Source organism: Hibiscus syriacus, unplaced genomic scaffold, assembly GCF_006381635.1.
Source record: "Hibiscus syriacus cultivar Baekdansim isolate YM2019G1 unplaced genomic scaffold, ASM638163v2 tig00014370_pilon, whole genome shotgun sequence".
NCBI lineage: Eukaryota > Viridiplantae > Streptophyta > Magnoliopsida > Malvales > Malvaceae > Hibiscus > Hibiscus syriacus.
Window position 1 is genome coordinate 39,830 of NW_024062323.1, and position 19,703 is coordinate 59,532.

The 19,703-nt window shown below is 32.7% G+C and overlaps 2 protein-coding genes and 1 pseudogene across 2 annotated transcripts; 2 read left to right on the top strand and 1 right to left on the bottom strand.

Annotated features, from left to right (window-relative positions):
- The first annotated feature begins 1,136 nt into the window (after window positions 1–1,136).
- Window positions 1,137–2,852, top strand: LOC120207168 (uncharacterized protein C594.04c-like). The gene is made up of 3 exons (XM_039206675.1): window positions 1,137–1,441; window positions 1,528–1,791; window positions 1,937–2,852. The coding sequence occupies exons 1-3, from the start codon at window positions 1,214–1,216 to the stop codon at window positions 2,414–2,416; spliced, it is 972 nt and encodes a 323-aa protein (XP_039062606.1). The 5' UTR covers window positions 1,137–1,213; the 3' UTR covers window positions 2,417–2,852.
- Window positions 2,853–3,490: 638 nt separating this feature from the next.
- LOC120207162 lies at window positions 3,491–5,270 on the top strand (annotated as a pseudogene).
- A 3,491-nt stretch (window positions 5,271–8,761) lies between these two features.
- Window positions 8,762–10,593, bottom strand: LOC120207171 (B3 domain-containing transcription factor NGA1-like). The gene has a single exon (XM_039206683.1). The coding sequence runs from the start codon at window positions 10,189–10,191 to the stop codon at window positions 9,022–9,024; it is 1,170 nt and encodes a 389-aa protein (XP_039062614.1). The 5' UTR covers window positions 10,192–10,593; the 3' UTR covers window positions 8,762–9,021.
- Window positions 10,594–19,703: the final 9,110 nt, after the last annotated feature.

Genomic DNA, 19,703 nt, shown 5'->3' on the forward strand with positions numbered 1-19,703 from the left:
CATTTAACTTAATTTGTTATATCGAAATATTAAAATGTTTTCAACAAATTATCGTAAACTTTGTTGCAATTGATGACGATGTAATTTTAATAATATTAAAATCGGTTTTTTTATAACCGGTTTTTTAAAAAAACTGATTTTTTTAAAACCGAAACCGGTTAGGATATCCGACCCTCCAAACCGGTTAGAAACCGAACCAGTTATTTTATAAACCACTTTTTTTTCTATGAAAAAAAACCAGATCAGATAAAAATAGATCCGGATTGAAATCCGACCTCTGTGCAACCCTCACGCGGCTGAGGATTCCAATTTCCATGCGAGTTGCATAATTACACTCACCATTACAGGTTGCGCCCATCATTACATGCACTTCAAGCACCCTAAATCAAGTCCTCATCTATTTTATTAATACATTAGAAAGAATAGTCTGTATAAAGGCCTTTTTCAATATTTTTACTGAGAACTTTATTATTTTAAAATTACAAATATTCCATTTAATTTAATATTTATGAAAAACATAAAGTTAAGGGTAAATTATGCATTTAGTACCTAAATTATCAATTTTGATTCGTTTTAATACTTAAACTTTCAAAAAAAAATTCAAAATCATACTTAATGTTTAGTTTTTATTTCATTTTAATACCACTGCTAAAAAATTAACATGTTCAGTACCTAAACTATTAGTTTCGGTCCGTTTTAGTTCCTAAACTTTTAATTTTCCAAAACTTAATATTAAATTTTGAAAGAGTGTACTAAAATAAAATAAAAACTACAGTTTTTTACGGAGGATAACAAAATGAATCAAAAACTAAACTTTAGGTATGATTTTGAAAAAAACTAAAAGTTCAGGTGTTAAAATGGACTGAAACTGATAGTTTAAATACTACACACGTAATTTATCCTAAAGATAAATGCTTTCTAGGTTAAAGCTACTAAACAAATGATTGGGGATAGCCTAAAGTTAATTTTAGGAAATTAATAATGAAGCAAACCAATCCAGAAAATGGCCCTTTAACAAAGAGCAGGCCGAGAACATAATTACGAACCATCGGCTGATTGGCCATGGGAGCCCATGCGCAGCTCATGACCACGAATCTTCGCTCATCATTTGGACTTAGCTTTTTTTATTTATCCAGTTCTGCTATAAATCTCTACCTCGTTTGCTCCACTCTGACCAACAACCCCCAAGGTCTTAGAAACCCGATATTAAAACATGTCTAGAAGCAACTTGAAGAATGCTGTCGTAGCATTTCTTGTTCCTCTCCCTTCAATTCTCTTCTATCTTTATTTCCTCAACCATTTGCAGAGCAACAATGGTGCTTCCCTTTCTCATCTTTGGTCATGGTGCTTTCACCACCCTCTGCTGTTAGCCAATGCGTTGTTTTTCTTCAATGTCAATGTTCTTTTCTGGGTTATCGGTCATATCCAATGCAGTAATTGGGTTAGTGGGTTTTAATTACTACTTTACTTTTTTTTCCTTCAAAGTTTTTTTTTAAAGCTTCCATTTTTATGATGGGGTTTTTTCAGATGATTGATTTGTACTGGACGGTCATACCCGTGTTGCTAGTTTATTACTACGCAACACACCCTTCGGCTCAATTTGATCGGTTGAGATCCAAGCTTGTGATAGTGTTGACATGGGTTTGGAGTATTAGGCTGACCCATAACTATTTTAGGCGAGAAAATTGGCAATGGGGCGCAAGAGAAGACTGGAGGTTCACCGATATGCGCCGACAGTATGGTAAACATTGGTGGTGGATGTCATTTTTTGTTGTTTACTTTTCCCAACAGGTGAATGCTTTAAAGATCTTTGCTTTATCAATTGGAAAATATATTCAATAAAGTGCTTAAAGCTTTGATTTGTTGTGTTTGATGCATTTTGCAAGAAGTATATTTCATACTTATCCTACCATGAAATGGTTATTTTACTATGCAGATATTTTTGATTGGGATATGTCTTCCACTGTATGCGGTGCACTCGGTGGATAAGCCTTTGAACATATGGGATTTTGTTGCTGCTTTAGTTTGTTTGTGTGGCATTGTCATAGCATACTTTGCAGATACACAATTGCATGATTTCGTGACTAGAAACCGCAAGCTAAAAGAGCTCGGAAAGCCTATGGTCCCTAACCTCGACCGGCGCTTGTGGCGGTACTCGCGCCATCCGAACTATTTCGGCGAGCAATTGTGGTGGTGGGGGCTGGTCGTGTTTGCTTGGAGCCTCGGACACGGGTGGACTTTTGTCGGAGCTTTGATCAACAGTATGTGCTTAGCTTATGTCACGGTGCTCGTCGAGCAGCGGATGTTGAGGCAAGAGTACAGAGCTGAAGCGTACAGCTTGTATCAGAAGACAACCTCAGCATGCGTGCCTTGGTTCAAATCTTCTATTGTAGCAGTGAAAGATAAGCATACTTGATCTGGTTCTTTGTTTCGCTGCGAGCTTCTAAGTGTTTTTTATATGTTTATACTTCATGTCCTGTCTTGCTGTTGTCAACGCTTGTGATGTATTCTGCTGCCTATTTGAGAGAAAAAATGGTTGTTGGCTTTGGTAGTCGAAGAGATCACTCTCTGAAATGTAAATTCTTTGTTTATTTGCAATAGAATCTTTTCCATTCTCTTGATTTTCACATATATTTGCAGTATGTACAATCTGTCCGCTTCGAAATGTGCTTACGGAAGAAAAGACCTTGGCATGGATGCCGGTAAAATTAACTTATGTGACGGTTTCACGATCGTGCAATCTTCGCCAGATAATTCAGGATCTATCCTCTTAACTTCCGATTGATTCACCCTCACCGGCGATAACGAAGGCATCTGCACACGATTCACTAAGCCGGCGTCCTGCCCGGTAATTTCTTTTGTCTACTATTTGTAAATCAAATTCTTTGGATTATATACCAACTTGATTCATTTTTGTGCTAATTGCTTCGTTAATCTTCACCTTATGGATTGAATTCTAGACTTTTACGCCAAAAAATAAAGCAATGGACACGGAATTCTGCACAATTTCATCACTTTTTAATTGAAGAACAAAAAGAATAATCCTTGAATTACCACTTAATAATTGAAGAACAAAAAGAATAATCCTTGAATGACCACTTATTAATTGAAGAACAAAAAGAATAATCCTTTAACGACTGAGGCGACTTACACGGTTGTCCAGAATTGCCTCAAATATACAAAATAGAGAAAGGCATAAAGAGGGTTATTCCCAGAAAATGTATTTTGGCAAATGGATGGGAACGTCAAAATGGGTTGTAAAGTTTTGGAATTTACCACGCAGAAACTTGATGCCAGGTCTTGTCTGTTACCACTTTCATGGCTGCCCTATGAGTAAATGGATGGGAATTTACCATTTTCTTTTATTCCCAGAAAATGTATTTTGGCAAATGGATGGGAACATCAACATGGGTTGTAAAGTTTTGAAATTTACCACACAGAAACTTGATGCCAGGTCTTGTCTGTTACCATTTTCATGGATGCCCTAAGAGTAATCGTTTACTCGAACAGTATACAAGATTAACACAAGCTCTCTCTGAAATGCATGAACTTTTTCCCCACTGGTTCTGTAGATCTCTTACTGTTCGAAAAGACGATGATAGTAGCAAAGTTAATCGGTTAAAAGCATGGTATTGATTGAAATATGAGGACAATTCATAATTCAAATTTGGAGGGGAGAACTCCTATTTATAGGTAAACCGGAAAAGATATTGAATTGTGCTTCGAAGCTTGTGATTTCTTCTCTAATTGCTTTATTTGCTGGAGATGATGAGCTGCTGTCAACAATGGAAGACTGTTACTGCAATGGTAGCTATCAACTTCGCTCTGGCTATAACGAATGTGCTTACGAAAAGATTCTAGATGATGGCGTGAGCCGTCTAATCATCTTGATGTACCGTCAGGCTATTTCCGCCGTTTCCTTGGCTCCGATCGCCTACTTTTGGGAGAGGTAAACGTGCTTGTGTTTTGGTCTTGGTGTTTTACTCAACTATGTCAGCTGGTTTATTGGCTTCCCTGCACAAAAACTAGACCCAAGCTCACAGCTGGTGTTTTGTGCCAGCTTTTCCTCAGTGCTCTTATAGGGTTAGTTCTAAAGATATCGAACAACTATCTCCAGTTCGGTTATGATTCTCAACTTTATAAATTATACTAAGAAACTTCAACAAATGTAATCCAGGGCAACACTCTGTTTGTACTCTTTCCTTCTTGGACTTCAATATACTTCTTCAACTTTCACATGTGCATTCGTCAATATGGTTCCTGCAATTACCTTTATGTTGGCGCTACCGTTTGGGTAATTTCTTGAACACCGAGTGCGTTTCGGTCGCTTTTAAACTCGGTCTGGTCTGGTTGGTCTTATCTCTTCGATTATATCGTTCATTTTGCAGTCTATAGAAAGTGAATCTCAGAAACAAGGCGGGGGCTACGAAGGTTATCGGTACATTGGTTTGCATCGGTGGAGCTATGGTGCTGACACTTTACAAAGGGAAAACATTGGTGGGATCGGATTCGGGGGCCGCGTTTCATGCCGAAAACTATGCTGATATGATGGTTTCAAGTAAGAATACGACAGAGAGATGGGCGATCGGTTCCGTATTTCTGGCTGCCGGTACCGTCTTTTTGTCATCATGGTTCCTTCTGAAGCCAGAATTGGAAGGACATATCCATGCCAGTATTCCAGCACTGCAATTTTGTCATTCTTCAGTGCAATTCAATCAGCCATCCAAAGTTTGATAACAGAGAGGGACTTCACCAGATGGATCTTGAACGGAAGACTCGAACTCGTAACAGTGGCTTACACCGTACCGTATTTTCAAAATTTTGATCTTTACTGCAGAATCAAACTCATAATCACATTCCAATTTCTTGATCCGAAAACGAAGGGAATGGTGGGATCAGGGTTGTGCTATGCGGGATTGTCCTGGTGTGTGAAACAAAAAGGTCCAGTCTTCACATCACCCTTCACGCCACTGGTGCAAATATTTGTAGCCATATTTGATTTCTCCATTCTACATGGGCAAATCTACTTTGGAAGGTTTGCTTCTTACTTCAATCCCGCTTTCCTAATATTCATCGTTGTTCATCAAAGGTTTTATATGGATATGGCTTCTAACGTCCGTTTATCGGCTATGAACAGCATTATCGGATCTATTTTAGTTGTAATCGGATTATATATCCTACTGTGGGGCAGAAACCGCGAGGCCGAACAAACCCAACAGCTGAAACAGACTCAAATAGAAGAAGACAGTAACGCAGGAGCACAAGTTTAGCCAATATCCACGTTCCTTGTTCAACAAGCTAGGGTTTCCAGTGTCATCTGATGTAGTTTATCCCATGAATTATAACACAACTAAAAAAATAAAAGAATGAAATTTGACATTAAATATATATATATATATATATATATATACCAGCTGTGAAGTGGATGAATTTAATTCGATTCTACAGCATGATCTCGTTTCAGATATATTAATCACAAGTTGGTGCTTCAGATATATTACTCGTTTCTCATTATGGGTTGTTAATTGCCTCCGGTTGACAATAAGTTTCCTTATCCTTTGTTGCCCAAAAAACAGAGAGTGAATCATTATGTTGTTTTTTTCCATGTCATTATATATTTTAGACAATTAATAACCCACGAATCAAAAATCAAATGCTAAAGAGAAAATATAGCACACTAATAAGTACTTTACTCCAACGCAACGCTGTAAGATAGAAATAAAAACACCGAATTTCGAAGATTGGTATTGCAACTGAAGATATTTTTAGACTTTTAGGTTTTGTTTAAGTGTGGTTGAAACAAATACTAAGGAAGTGCTCCCAATTGTTTAAATGTGGTTTTTGTTTTTTAAGGAATGTGGTTCGAATATAGTGAAGGTAATAGGGTGTTTGGAAAAAAAATGGAAATTAAAATACTTTTTGGGATAAATTGCGTATAAAATCATTGTTTGATGACCTATTTGATAATTTAGTAGTATTTTAGGAATAAAATGAAACATTAACCTTTTTTTAACGTTGTCATACCATCATTTTATCGGAGATGATGCTGGAGTGATCATTTTATTACAAATCGATAAATGATTATTTTGTTAAAAATCAATGCCGTTAAGGATCGATTTGTTAGTTTTAAAACTTTAATGTGGAAAAAAAACAAAAAATTATTCAAACGTTTGTGACCATTCATTACAGACAACAACATGGTCCCTGCAAAATTCAAAAGCCTACCGGCCATCACCTAAGAGACAGCTTGGTCACTACACACCGCTAGCAGCTCTCTCTGCAACACCCTCGAATTAACACACTTTTGTGTTGTTTTGTTTTTGTTTTTAATTTCATGAACTTTGTAGCTTGCACATGTGGTTGCTTTATCACCATCGATTAAGCCTAATTGCCTATTAATCCTCACCTATGTTTATAAGGTGTGGAGGATCTCAATCTTCAATGCTTTTTCTATCTCTCTCTCTTTTAATGTGTAGTTAGGAATCTTGTCATTGAATCTTTTTTAACAATAATTACACCTTTAATCCTTTTATGTATAATTAACTAAACCATTCCAACATCTATGGCTTTAATCTTCATTTTTTATATACAGACCTAGCTATACACTATATGCACTAGACCCTAGCTTTTCCCATGTTACTAAAGCATCAATAAAAACATCAATTTCTCTCCACTTACATCATAGAAAGGGTTAATATCCATTTATATCGTGATTTTTTTTTTAGTTTTACATCTTTTTAGGACTATTAGATTGGAAAAAAAAATTCTTGGTGATTATCTTCTCATTTTCTACTGTTAATCTCATACTTTAATTTCTCTCATCCAATGGTCCTAAAAATGTGTAAAACTAAAAGAGTTTTACATAGTATAATTAGATCCTGCCCAATAGTAGAACTTGGTGATAGAGTTTGGGAGGACCAATTTAAAACTTTAAAGAATTCAAAGGTTTAAATTATTTTTAAATTTTTTAGAAGAGTTTAGTTTACATTTTTTCTCAAAAAAATAGAGTCTAACTAAATTTTTTGAAAATTTGAGAGGCTTAATAAGAATTTTTAAAAATTATGGGAAGGGGTTTAATCAAAAACATTAAAAACATTTAAAGTTTAATCTAAATTTTTAAAAATTTTGAGGGGACTAAATTAATTTTTTTGAAAATTTTAAAGGTCCATATTATAATTTTTAAAATTTTGGGGGCCATGGCCCCTCACTAGCCCTTCTTGCCTTCCGCCAATGATCTTGCCCCATATATGTATAGGACCCTATTACGCATTGTAAAATTCTTTTAATTTAATATAAATTTAGGATCGTTGGATGAGTGAAAATAATTGATTGAGATTAACATTAGAAAATGAGAAGATATTCGCTAGAAAGAAAAGGAATCAATCTCAACCATTCACTTATCCTCCGATCATAAATCTGTATAAAACTAAAGAGTTTTACATTAATTGTGTAGGTGAATCCTACCCCATATATACACTATGTGGTGATATACTATGTCTCATCACATGCATATATGTATATTGTATAATCGTCTGAGACTGATGCAATGTTAGGGAAGTAGCAAATATGCATGCATGTATACATACATAGATATTTATGTATCTACGTATGAATTCATCCACTAAGAAAAAGAAGTTGAAAATGGAAGTTGTTTTCTTGCACAACAAACAAATCCTCAAGTAATTAATATTTATTAGACATTTGTTTGCTATCATTGGTCATTGATCTTTTTCTAAACAGACATCTATCACATGTAGAATCATGGGCAGCCATCTCCAAGCATGAAATGAAGTCAATGCATCTTTCATATATGTGTATGTATGATGTAATACCACTATGTTTAGTCAATTTAAAAGCTTCATCAGTGGTAGCTAGAAACAAAAAAGCATTGATCGAGTAAAATAAATATTTTTCACCGACTTAGCAATTACTAATTCAGTATGGATACCAACAACACCAGATATCTAGTGCATTTGATTTGAATGCTTATAAATAGTTGATATGACCATACTGATGTATTAATTATTAGTTGGATGGGGAAAAAATTATCATTTCCAACCTATTTCATGTCTTCTGATAAGCTAATTTTGATGTTCGAAGTACTTTCTTAATTGATTCCTCCAGTAATTTGAGCTACCTGCCATTTCATACAATTATAGAGCCATATATTCGTATAATTTTATGCCTGATCAATGAACTAAATGTGACTTAAACGATACTTTTAAGAGACATTAATGTGATATTTCATGCACGTATGTAAGTTTAAAACTATTTAGACAAAGCAAGGTGAATTCTTACCAACAGACCTGTCGATTGGAGGAATCTGAACCCTCTTTAGCACAAGAGACTTTCGTGCGTAGCAGTCCAGAATCACGACTGTAAATAGAAGGCACGAATTTCCAAGAAATTGAAGTGATCATATGTTATATGTATGAAAAATTTACACAAATTTAAGAATACAGAGAATAGCTTTTACAGTGCTGCAAATTTCCCTGCAAGCCTGCAGCTTAGTTGTTCAACAGCAAACAAAGCCAAGAAACTATGTATATATATATATAAACCTAACATGGAAAAACGTAAGAAAAAGAGAGAGAAAAGAAGCAAAGAAATGACCTTTTTTAGACTATAGATTCATCAGCTACCCATGCATAACAGCACAAGTAAATGCTGTCAGTCAGGAAAGAGCATGGGAAGGAGAATGAGAGATGGCATATATATATATATATGTATGCATGTAAGTATATGTATATATAAACAGACAGGGGAGAAGCCATTTTGGCTGGTTGCAATTTTCTGTATATATAAATAATATACACAATTTTCAAGTTCATATGTTGCAGCTTCTTTGATCTTTAGCTTTTACACAGATCCCAAACCTTAACTAACTATTGTGCTGAAACAATAAATAAATCAAAAGTAACAGAAAGCTCAGATTGATAAAAGTCTTGTCTTTCGACCCGCTTCCCTAAATCCGGTGCCTGTCACGATTTTGACGACAGCTGAGAATTTTCGCTTCATTGATCAGAGCTCCAAATCAATGGACAAGGAAGATTTCCCTTTCCTTGAATATTCAGCTTGCGTAGCGGACAGTGAGACATTGTTATTGGACAGTCTTGGTTGGAGAGAAGAAGATGAAGATTCGTCTTGTGTCGGATTAGGACAGTCCATGTTCACACCAAACAACCTTAGCCTTTTAGCCGCTGTTTTGTTTCCCTGAACTACTGGAACTGAATCAATCACCATTGGCATTGGCTCCCCTCTTCCACCCCCTTGCAATGCCCCAATTTGATGTGATGATGATGACGTCATATAATAATCCGACACATTGCCGTAAGTAATCTGCTGCTGGTGGTGACGATTGAAAGGATAAATGCTGTAATTCAACCGATGTAAAGGTTCGTAGTTCCGTGGCATGCAAATCGGTCGAGGCAGCGAGTAGAGTCCACCCCACTGGACCGGCTGAGGAAAGTTGAACTGATTTTGGAGCTGAACATGTGCAAACTGTGCCGGACCGAGCACATTAGGCCGGGACCTCCAATCGATATATAACCGGTCTTTCACCGACTCCCCGGCACCTCGTTGAAACGACACTGTATCACCCGCTACAAGCTTTTTCTCCTTTACAAAACGGCTCCAACCTTTGGTCATCACATAACTCTGGCTACTATTCCAATAAGAGTATCGGAACCGCCACAACTTGCCGTTCCGATCTTTGAAATTCAATAACAGCCCTTTCTCGATCGAGGAAGAGTCGAGAGGGAAGTACTTCTCGGCATGTTGCTTCGGTATAACGAGGCGATTGAGCTTGCCTACATCACTCGGTGTGACAACTTTAACAAACATGTGTTCTTTCTCAATAAACCTACTGCCATCATCACCATCACAACCTCTACAGCTTCCGATGATGTTTGATTCTTCGTCGTCGTTGTTGTTGTTTCCGAGTGACAAATCCATCAGCTCTTGTTTCCTGTCGAAATTGAAACTAAACTCTTGGGCTTTGTAATCTTCTCGAGAACCCAAGGTTCCAAGCGACAAGTGAACAGACTCCTTGTACTTGGAAGAAACTGAAGAAGAAGAAGAAGGGGAAAACGGGAAGTTGCTTGAAATTTCTCTCACCGGTACTTCCTCCCCATCATCATCCTCTTGATCTGCATTATTACGAAACCCTTTCTCCTTTTGCCCAAAGATCATTATGATTTCCTTATTTATCACATGGAAAATCTAATCATAAAATTGCTGGCTAGCTGTGTGTGGGTGGGGGGGGGGGGAATTAAAGGGTGGGTGTAGCTTGCTGCTACAATTTTAAGCTAAAACAAGAAACTGACCTGCAAATACTGGTTTCTTAGAGGTTTTCTTGGTCTTTGAGGGTCGGTGCCTTCTTCTTTGACCCCAAAAGAGAAAAAAAAAACTGGAAAGCGGAAACCCTAAACAAGATAAATGAAGGCCATGGAGGAATCAACAGGGAAAGTTGTTTCTGGATTTCTTTGACCTATCATTTTGGCTTACAAAGCAAGAAATAAACAAGAAGAAGAAGAAGAGAGAAGTTGCCTCCCTCTAAGGTTCTCTAAGTGCCAGTTGAACAGCCTATAATTCTTTGCTTTTTAGGTTCCTTAAGGAAGAGAGAGCGATAAGGTTAATGCTCCAACGTAGGGGACCCATGAATGATCTGGTTCGACTCATGTGAGCTTGTCGTTTTCATGGTTTATCTCTAACCATAATCATCTCCGTTGAGACCCCAAACGCCCAGTTGGTCTTTAACTAGTCCATATTTTGCCCACAAACTAATTTACTGCTGATGCTTGCTCACCATAGGATTTTTACTTTCATGCCGATCGAGCTAGTCGAGGAAGAAAGAAAAAAGGAGGGTGAGTTCTAAGCATGTTATGAGTTCTACGCATGTTATAGTTAGGTCCTGATTTTTGACTTTGGACGCCATTGATTGTGTGCTGCTGCTGCTGGTCCTGCAAAAGGAGGATAAAAGCTGGTGGACATTATCAAAGATAAGAAAATTGGAGATTCCTCTATTATCAAGCCAACCTCCCCAGTTAGTGCAGTAGTTCTATCGGATCAAAATAATAATTAAATAATTATATTCTATCGTAAAATAATATAAATTATCGTTAAACTGATATTAAACCAAGAAGTAACAGAAAAATAATGTAATATTTAAAAAAAGAACAAATACTAAATTGATAGAATTTTTAAATATGTAGGGTTAAATTTAATGAATAGTTTTGAAGTATGACCAAATTAATATAATGTGTAAATTTTGAGAAGTTGGTTAAAGTGAGTATTCAGGGAGGGAGTCAGGATTTTAGTTCGAGAGGGACAAGGTAAACATGAAGGACAAAATCAAAATAAATCAAAACTTGATGGTTTAAATGAGTATTTATCTGTACATATTGTCCTCCTATGGAACTATATGTAGTTTCGTCCCTGTGAGTATTATTCTCCTTATAGGTCTCCGGTTCGAATAACTCTGTTTGTAGGATGTATGTTGTGATCGATGACTGAGATATTATAAACATATACTACCTTGTAATCATCACATACTATTAAAGAAACAAGAAATAACTTGTTTGTAATAAAATTTTAATTGAATGACTAAATTATAATATTTTAAAAAATAACTCATTTATTACTGAACATATCTCTCTTGATTAATCTATTAATATTACAAGAGATAATATATATTCTAAAGACTCTTAACAATCTAACAATAAACGATTAAATGTCTTACAATCGCTAACCATTGAGGTAATTTAGTTCGTGATGTTACTAAACACGTATAATTAAATAATTTGAAGTGTATTTTATCTTAAAATATAACCGATGTTTTAAATTTATGAATAATATTAATGTAAATTCTTTTTAAGAAAGCTAAACTCATCTTACCTTACCTATGGACACATGTTAAAAAATATAAAATTTTGTTCAAGACGGTAATTAAGATCTCAATTAATTATGGGGAGAGGGTGAGTTTATACCCCCAACATCAAAACAATGGACCGTTGATATAAATACTAAAAGGTTAATTAATATAAAAATAAACGCATGCACTAATCAAGTTATTTTAATGTTTAAAAGAATAATTTAAGAAAAAATATAATATTTAAAGAATATTTATTATTTTTAGAGATTTTATGTTCGAATATCATAGTCTAAACTCTAAGATGATTATATTATAATTTAAATATTTAATAAAATTAATTTAAATACTTAATTCAGAAAAAAAATATAGTTTAATGATTTTTTTACGATAAAGAAAAACTTTTTTTGAGTAAACTAAAATAATTGTAAAGTAGTATATATTTTAAATACTCTTAACTATTTGATAAGAACCACTCAATCACCTGTTGCAGTTGCTGATCATCAAACTCGTAATCTTTAATAACAACAACGATTCTTTTAATTATTTAAATAATATAATTCGTATAATAATAAAGAAAAACTAAATACAATAAATGGGCTCTTTAGTCAATGTCAAAAATTGTGGGTAGTGTATTTCATATAAAAAAAACTGTGTACACGACAAAATATTCTTTCCGCGTGCCTTTAGAATTTAATGAAACGTTCGATCTAAGTCTTTTCAACTATTCCCTCAGGTTCAAAAAATCACTTCATTATTATTTAAAATATATAATTTAAGTTAAAACCGAAAATACAGTAGTTATATTGACATTAACCTCAGTGGTCAATTAAATAGTTTATCTAATATTTATTAAAAATAACTTTTTATTTTTAAGTATTTGTTGGAAGTAAATAATTTTATTAATGTAAAATAATTCTATAAATACGAGAAAAAAGTTTGTGCAATTTATTTTAGGGTAAATTATGTTTTTAGTACATAAAGTATCAGTTTTAGTTTGTTTTAGAACTTAAACTTTTAATTTTTTTAAATCATATTTAATATTTAGTTTTTGTTTCATTTTAATACCCCACCATTAAAAACTTAATGCGTTTAGTCTCTAAACTATCAGTTTTGAACCATTTAGTGCATGAACTTTCAAAAAAATTCAAAATTTAACGTTAAATTTTGAACGGGAATACTAAAATGAAACAAAAACTATACTTTAGGTATGATTTTGAGAAAATTAAAAGTTTAATTGCTAAAACAGACCAAAACTAATAGTTTAGGAATTAAACACACAACTTACCTTTATTTTATCCGTTTTATTTCTATAAAAAAATTCCAATGTTTTCGCATTTAAAAACTGCAACAATAAAGCGTTCAGGGAAGGATCAACAATATTGAGAGCATGTGGTTAAAAGCTACTAGTTGACGTCTCTATTAAGTTTAGGTTTAATACTCATTACGAGCAAAATTTATCTTTCCTCTCTTAAATATGAATTGATCAAAAAATTAAATTTGCATATATTTTAGATATTTTGTATGTATCTTTAATTAATAGTTTGTTTTCGTCTATTAAAATTTTATAAATTGTCCTCCTCTTATAATTTTAAAAATTCGTCTCCAACATGAAATCTTACCCCTGTCTCTAAAAATATTAATATTTATAGATATCTCTGGAAGGTGTAATACACCACTAATCGGCTATTAAACAAAGAATCAGATGAAGTAAAATAGCTTTATGATCTCAAATATAAGTTGTTTCGTGTTGATTAATATCACAAGTTAACATCAAGACTGAGGGAACCCTCTTTTCAAGCTTAACCCTATTTTGAAACCCTATTGGAGATCTCTCTTTTTTACTAGCTCCTCATGCATGCTCCGCCATTTTGTAAGCTTAAACAGACCTCTCTCTCTTTCTATTTAACAAAAACGTTACTTCTTTATTACTGTTATCTGCAGGTAAAAAAAATATTACTGAGTTGCAAGCTGTTGGATTACAATTTATGCATGTAAATATTATAGGGTTGGATATAAACAGAGAAGTAGGGTAAGGACCACAGTTTTAGGGTATCCCCACCCTACAACCTCCTCCTACATTCTTCCCCATACGCTCACACATATTGTTCCATAACACCTTTGCTGGCTCTTTGTCCCCTTAACTCGTCCACAATTCACAGCCATGATGTGGGGGTTTTCGTTTTCTTAATTAACCTTCACTTGTTGATTATAAAAACAACATGAACATGTTTAGCCCATTAAAAACTAGGGTTTATTAAGTTGTCTCTAACAAGTAGTGGAATCCCATTTTGATGATAATTGCACTGTCATGTGCCCGGTCTATATGATCAGAAAGGAACTAAAGTAAAGCCTGGCTACTATATACACATGAACCAACCAGGACCAGGTAGCTTAAAAACGAGACCTTTTGGAAAATATGAGCGCACCCCCCTCGGCTGCTCTAAGCCACCAGCTATTTGCTGCAGTCTACTTGCCGGCAGTACAGCCTGCCCACTGAATCAATACCGTTGAGCCCATTAGCTACGAATCTGCACCTCACTTTTTCTCATTTATTTGCAGTGAAACAAGAAACTTCGACAGCTGCCTTGTGTATTAATGTGACTCATTACTGGTGATGGGTAAGTACTACTCTTTCATCGATTAATTACGGCTCTCTCTTTTGTCGTTGCCCTCATCGTATTTAGGCAAAGCTAGTGTGTTTCTTTGAGATGCTGTCGCCTGCTTTTTTTATTCCATTTAGTTGCCTTAATTATTGTTCATCACCACACAAAAGGGTTGTTCTTTTCAAGCGCACTCGGCTGGCTTTTACACCAAGTCCAAACCCCTTTCCTTTTAGATTCTAGAAATTTTAGTTATGAAAAAGGAAGTAACAAATTTGTTATGAAATGATGTATACACAATGGCAAATTTGATGATGAGTTGGTATTCAAGATTTTATTATATTTAATAATTGTTGATATTAATGGATAATAGAAATTCATAATATTGTAATTTTTTAATATTGTAAATTTATAATTCTTTTAATATTACAAAATTACTTTAGTCAATCTCCAATGTAATATATATATATATATACACAGATGATTCTTCCAGCTTGACCAACGACGATGAACATCACTAATGATGAACATCGATAAATTAATTTATAAAACGTTAAAATTTTAAAGGACTCAACGTATAATTATAAAATAGTTGAAAATTTAAAGGTAAATTATTTAAAATAAAAGGTAAATTGTACCCGTGGCCACCTAATTATTGCCTATTTTTATTTTGACCATCATTTTTTTTTAAATTTTATCAATCAAGTCACTCAAGTACTATTTAAATGCATTCAATAAAACCATTTTCTATTAATATTTAACGGAAAAAATGACGTGACAATTAAAATATTTGTTATAATCACACATTTAGTCACTGTTAATTATATATTTTATTAATTTGATCCTAATTTTAATAAATTAAAATAAATTTAACCCTCAAATATGCAAAAGTAGTTAATTGGAAAGGAATCCAATTTAATGCCAGCCATTACAATTTTACTTTTCTCTTTATCGGCTTTTATTATTTCTAATAATAAAATAAAATAAACATGCCAATATTTTATGATAAAACGTGCCAACATTTCTCCATGTTCTTCATTTTTAGCTTAAAATGTTATATTTTACATTGATACACGCAAAACAATTAGTGTGACAAATTCATATGTTTAAAATATATTTTTCAATGATTTTAAGAGTTTAAATTATATGTTTTATTTTATTTTGTAATTACTTTTAGACCCTTTGTTTAAAAATATTTACTTTTTATTACTCAACTATCTAAGCATTATAACTTTACTTTTACTTAATTCGTCGCATTATAAGTAAAATCTAATTGTTTTAGATTAATTTTTAAGAGTTTACATTTTGATTTTACTTAATATAGATGTATTTTTGAAATCAAAGCTTTTGATATTTAATTTTTTTAATTTCTCAAAAATGAAATCAAATTTTTGTAAGTTTTTTCCCTTTTTTTCCTTGTTTATTTTCCTTATTTATTTTCCTACAAGTTTAAAGAATAAGATGAATAAAGACTACTTTGACACCATTTGATTTGAGGGTTAAGTTTATTTATTTTATTAAAATTATGAAAAAATGATAGAATATATAAGTAAACACGAACCAAATGTGTAACAAATATTTTAACTTCCATATCAGCTTTTCCATTAAATATTAATGAAAAGTGATCTGATTAAATGCATTTAAATAGTTGAGTGACTTGATTGACAAAATTTAAAAAATGATTATCAAAATAAAAAGGGACAATAATTAAGTAGTCATTGGTATAGTTTATCTTTTATTTTAAATGATTTACCTTTAAATTTTAAATTCTAATTTATAACTATACGTTGAATTCTTTAAAATTTAAACTTTTATAAATTAAATTAATAGTATTTATCGATATTCGTCTAACGTCATAAAATTTTCCTATATACACACACAGCCAAAACAATTTAGCCATCCTTGTCCAACTTGTTTAATCAATCATCGACTAAAAAGCATAAGTCGTACCCTTCTTTATATCGGTGCCCAACATGAAAATACATTTCGATAAGGAATTGAAAAAGTTAATGACCGTCGTACATAAAAAAATATCATGTGTACAAATAAATTAAAATTAAAATTATATATAATTATATCAAATTAGTTAATTTTATTAAAAAAATAATAGTTTTATTAAAAAATAACTAGAATTATAATGAAAAATTACAATCATAATCGTAAATTTGATATCTAATTAGGATATTTTCCTATAATCGTTGACACAAAAACTAGTCACTAAAGATTACATAAGAGTCATACAAGAAAAATATCAAAACCTAACAAAAAAAAACTCGAACGAGAGATAAATATAAATATATTTAGTTATATCAACAAATGAATCATAAAAAAAGATTAAACTACTGAAAGACCACAGATAAATCGTAGATCGTAATCGAACGATATGAGAAAACTATCTACGAACACAAATCGTGTATCCAAAACTCTTACATCAAACTAGCTGCCCCCACAAATACATTTACTCCATGCAATTATGGAAGAGTAAGAAACTCTTTGGTGTTAACTTGAAGACGATGTTTGTATCCATGGATGCCCTACCTATATATAGCACATATTTAAAACCCTTAAATATAATGAAAAAAAAGATAAATATAAGATTATATGTTAAGAATATAATTTTTTAGTTTATTTATATTAAAAAGTTAAAATATATTTAAAACCCACTTAACATCTATCGGCCTATCCCTATACTTCATGGTGGTCCAAATTAACACGTGCATACGCGTAACGGTATCGACGTCCCACCAAAAATGTAATGAAGCCGGAGAATTAATTGCCATGGATTTAGCATCATTCGATCACTAACACGTATTGAACATATATGAATCTTTAAACGATTTTAATTTAATGATTAAAAATAACGTTGTTCTTTCAATAAATTTTAAATCTGAATAATTTTGTTTGTATGGTATGTGTTATTAATAGTTAATAAAAATTCTGAATATATATTATTTTATAATCACTTTGTAATGTTAAAAAATATTAATATTTGATGATTCAAGTAAAATATTTTAAAGTTTAAAAATAGTATAAAACTAAAATAATAGCTTGAGTTATATATAGTTTTAGTAAATTTTAAATTTAAAATCTTTGTATTATTCGTATTATTTTAGGTGATTGCTTTCGGTCTTAGAGATCATCTTAGTTTATGTCTTTGTTCGATAGGCTTAGGGGGTCTGGATCTATTGTTGTTCGTTCTGGAGATGTTGGAATAGCATGTTGGAGCTTTGGTCGATCTATTCGTGGTCTGAGTAGCATATTGGAGTAGCTCCCTTGATTTTCGGGTTTTAGCTTGAAGTTCAAGGTCGTTCTATTTTTAGATTGTTATTGTTGTAATTCTGTTTTGGTGTCTCTCTGCAGGAGGTTAAGTGCTAAGTTGTATTGTTGCTCTTCATTAGGTGGTCTTTTCTGTTGGTTTTTGTCTCTGTTTGTAGTTGTTTTAATAACAACAGGTTAGATGTGTCTTTGTAGGTTCTTGTATCGCAAGCAGTGTTTGCTCTCTCAGGAGCTTGCCTCTGGCTTCCTGTTCTTTCCATCTCATGGTTCACTCTTTTTTCTCCAAATAAGTTTAGGGAGGTTTTTTAATGAGGTCCATAGGTGATATACCTTGTATCCTTATCAATACAAAATATTCATTTTTCAAAAAAAAAAATGTTAGGGACAAAGTTATGTTTCGTCTAGGGTTACTGTTCCTCGATCTTTTATTATTAAAATATATAAAATTAAATATTTATTTAAACTTTCAAAATTTTAATTTATTTTTTATTTTCATTATTAATTATATTTTACCCCCTTATATTAACTCTGTCCAGGAAAATGAGACATTTTCAAGTATTCTGTACACAGTGCCAGGGGTAGACGACGGACCACCTGATAATTGAGCTCTATTCCAATTTTTAAAACATTTAATTTAACTTTTTGCGATTTAATATTTAAAAAAAAACTAAAAAAGTTATAAAAAAGTTCAAAACATAATCTTAAAATTCTGATCCCTCCCATAAGGGTTCACCCTTATATAGTCGCATGATTAGGGACAATAAATAGGTGGGGTGGATATTTTTTCTATTGTTCTCGTATCTATTTAATATTTTATATCTACTATCTTTAATATTTTTGTATCCACCACTTATCTATTGAATAAAAATTTTAAATCCACACTCGCTCACATATGTACATTCTCAAATTGATCTCATATTAAAAACTGAGTACTTACCACCAATAGCATAACTTGGCAATAGAGTTTGTGGGATAACTTAAAACTTTAAAAATTTAGAGGTTTAAAAATTTGAGAGACTTAATGAGAATTTTTAAAAATTATGGCAGGAGACTTAATTAATAACATTTAAAAAATTAAAATTTGATATAAATTTCTAAAAATTTGGGGTTAGATTATTTTTTTTAAAAATTTGAGGGTCTAAATTATAATTTTTTAAATTTTGGGGACTATGGCCCCTCTAGTCTAGCTTTAGTTCTGCCATTGCTTACCACACATCTCGTACTAGTGGTGGATGCATGCATCTTATTATTTTAGAAAATTAAAATTTTAGACGATCCTTCTTAAATTTCTAGATCTGTCACTATTTCGTACCTTAAATTTTGATTAAATTACAAGTTAAAATCTTAAGATTTACAGAATAATTTATAAAATTACTTTTAAACTCATAATAATTCAAAAAATATATGATAAATAGTTAATAGGCGGACAAATATGGAACGAACAAATACGAAACGAATAAGATCACAAATCAATCACCTCTCCGTTACTCACAATAAATATGACTTTTAATTTCTACATCGCTCTAATTAAAACAAATACAATGTGATAAAATTGTACTCGTCTACCGTGTGTACGCATGATCCACGTGTCCTTTGCAAAGAGAGTGCCGATGGACATTTTGGTAATCCAATTAGATTATACTTTTTTCACATGCGCATTTGATTTAACACGTAGCATGTAACCAATTCGGATTTCACTTGAATTTCTGGTCTGGATTTAACTTGGAAGATCCAAAATTCCATTTGGGTTTCAGCGGAGAAAGTTGACATCTGACGTGATGATGTCACGTCCACGGCCTAAAATTAAATCCATATCAAATCATAAAACCGGCCCTTTCGCTGGATCCTACGCACCGTTTTGATGTAAAATGGGCGGCGTTGTCGGAACCTATAAATTACTCAGCACGTAGTAAATATCAATTTCACATCCTGTGGTCCTCCTCCTCGTCTCTTTT

What these genes read in the sequence shown, in the direction of transcription:
- LOC120207168 (XM_039206675.1), top strand. Translation starts at nt 1,214, where the DNA reads ATGTCTAGAAGCAACTTGAAGAATGCTGTCGTAGCATTTCTTGTTCCT. An exon ending in ATATCCAATGCAGTAATTGG is followed by an intron (nt 1,442 to 1,527) that starts GTTAGTGGGTTT and finishes GGGTTTTTTCAG; the next exon opens with ATGATTGATTTGTACTGGAC. An exon ending in TTGTTTACTTTTCCCAACAG is followed by an intron (nt 1,792 to 1,936) that starts GTGAATGCTTTA and finishes TTTACTATGCAG; the next exon opens with ATATTTTTGATTGGGATATG.
- LOC120207171 (XM_039206683.1), bottom strand. Translation starts at nt 10,191, where the DNA reads ATGATCTTTGGGCAAAAGGAGAAAGGGTTTCGTAATAATGCAGATCAA.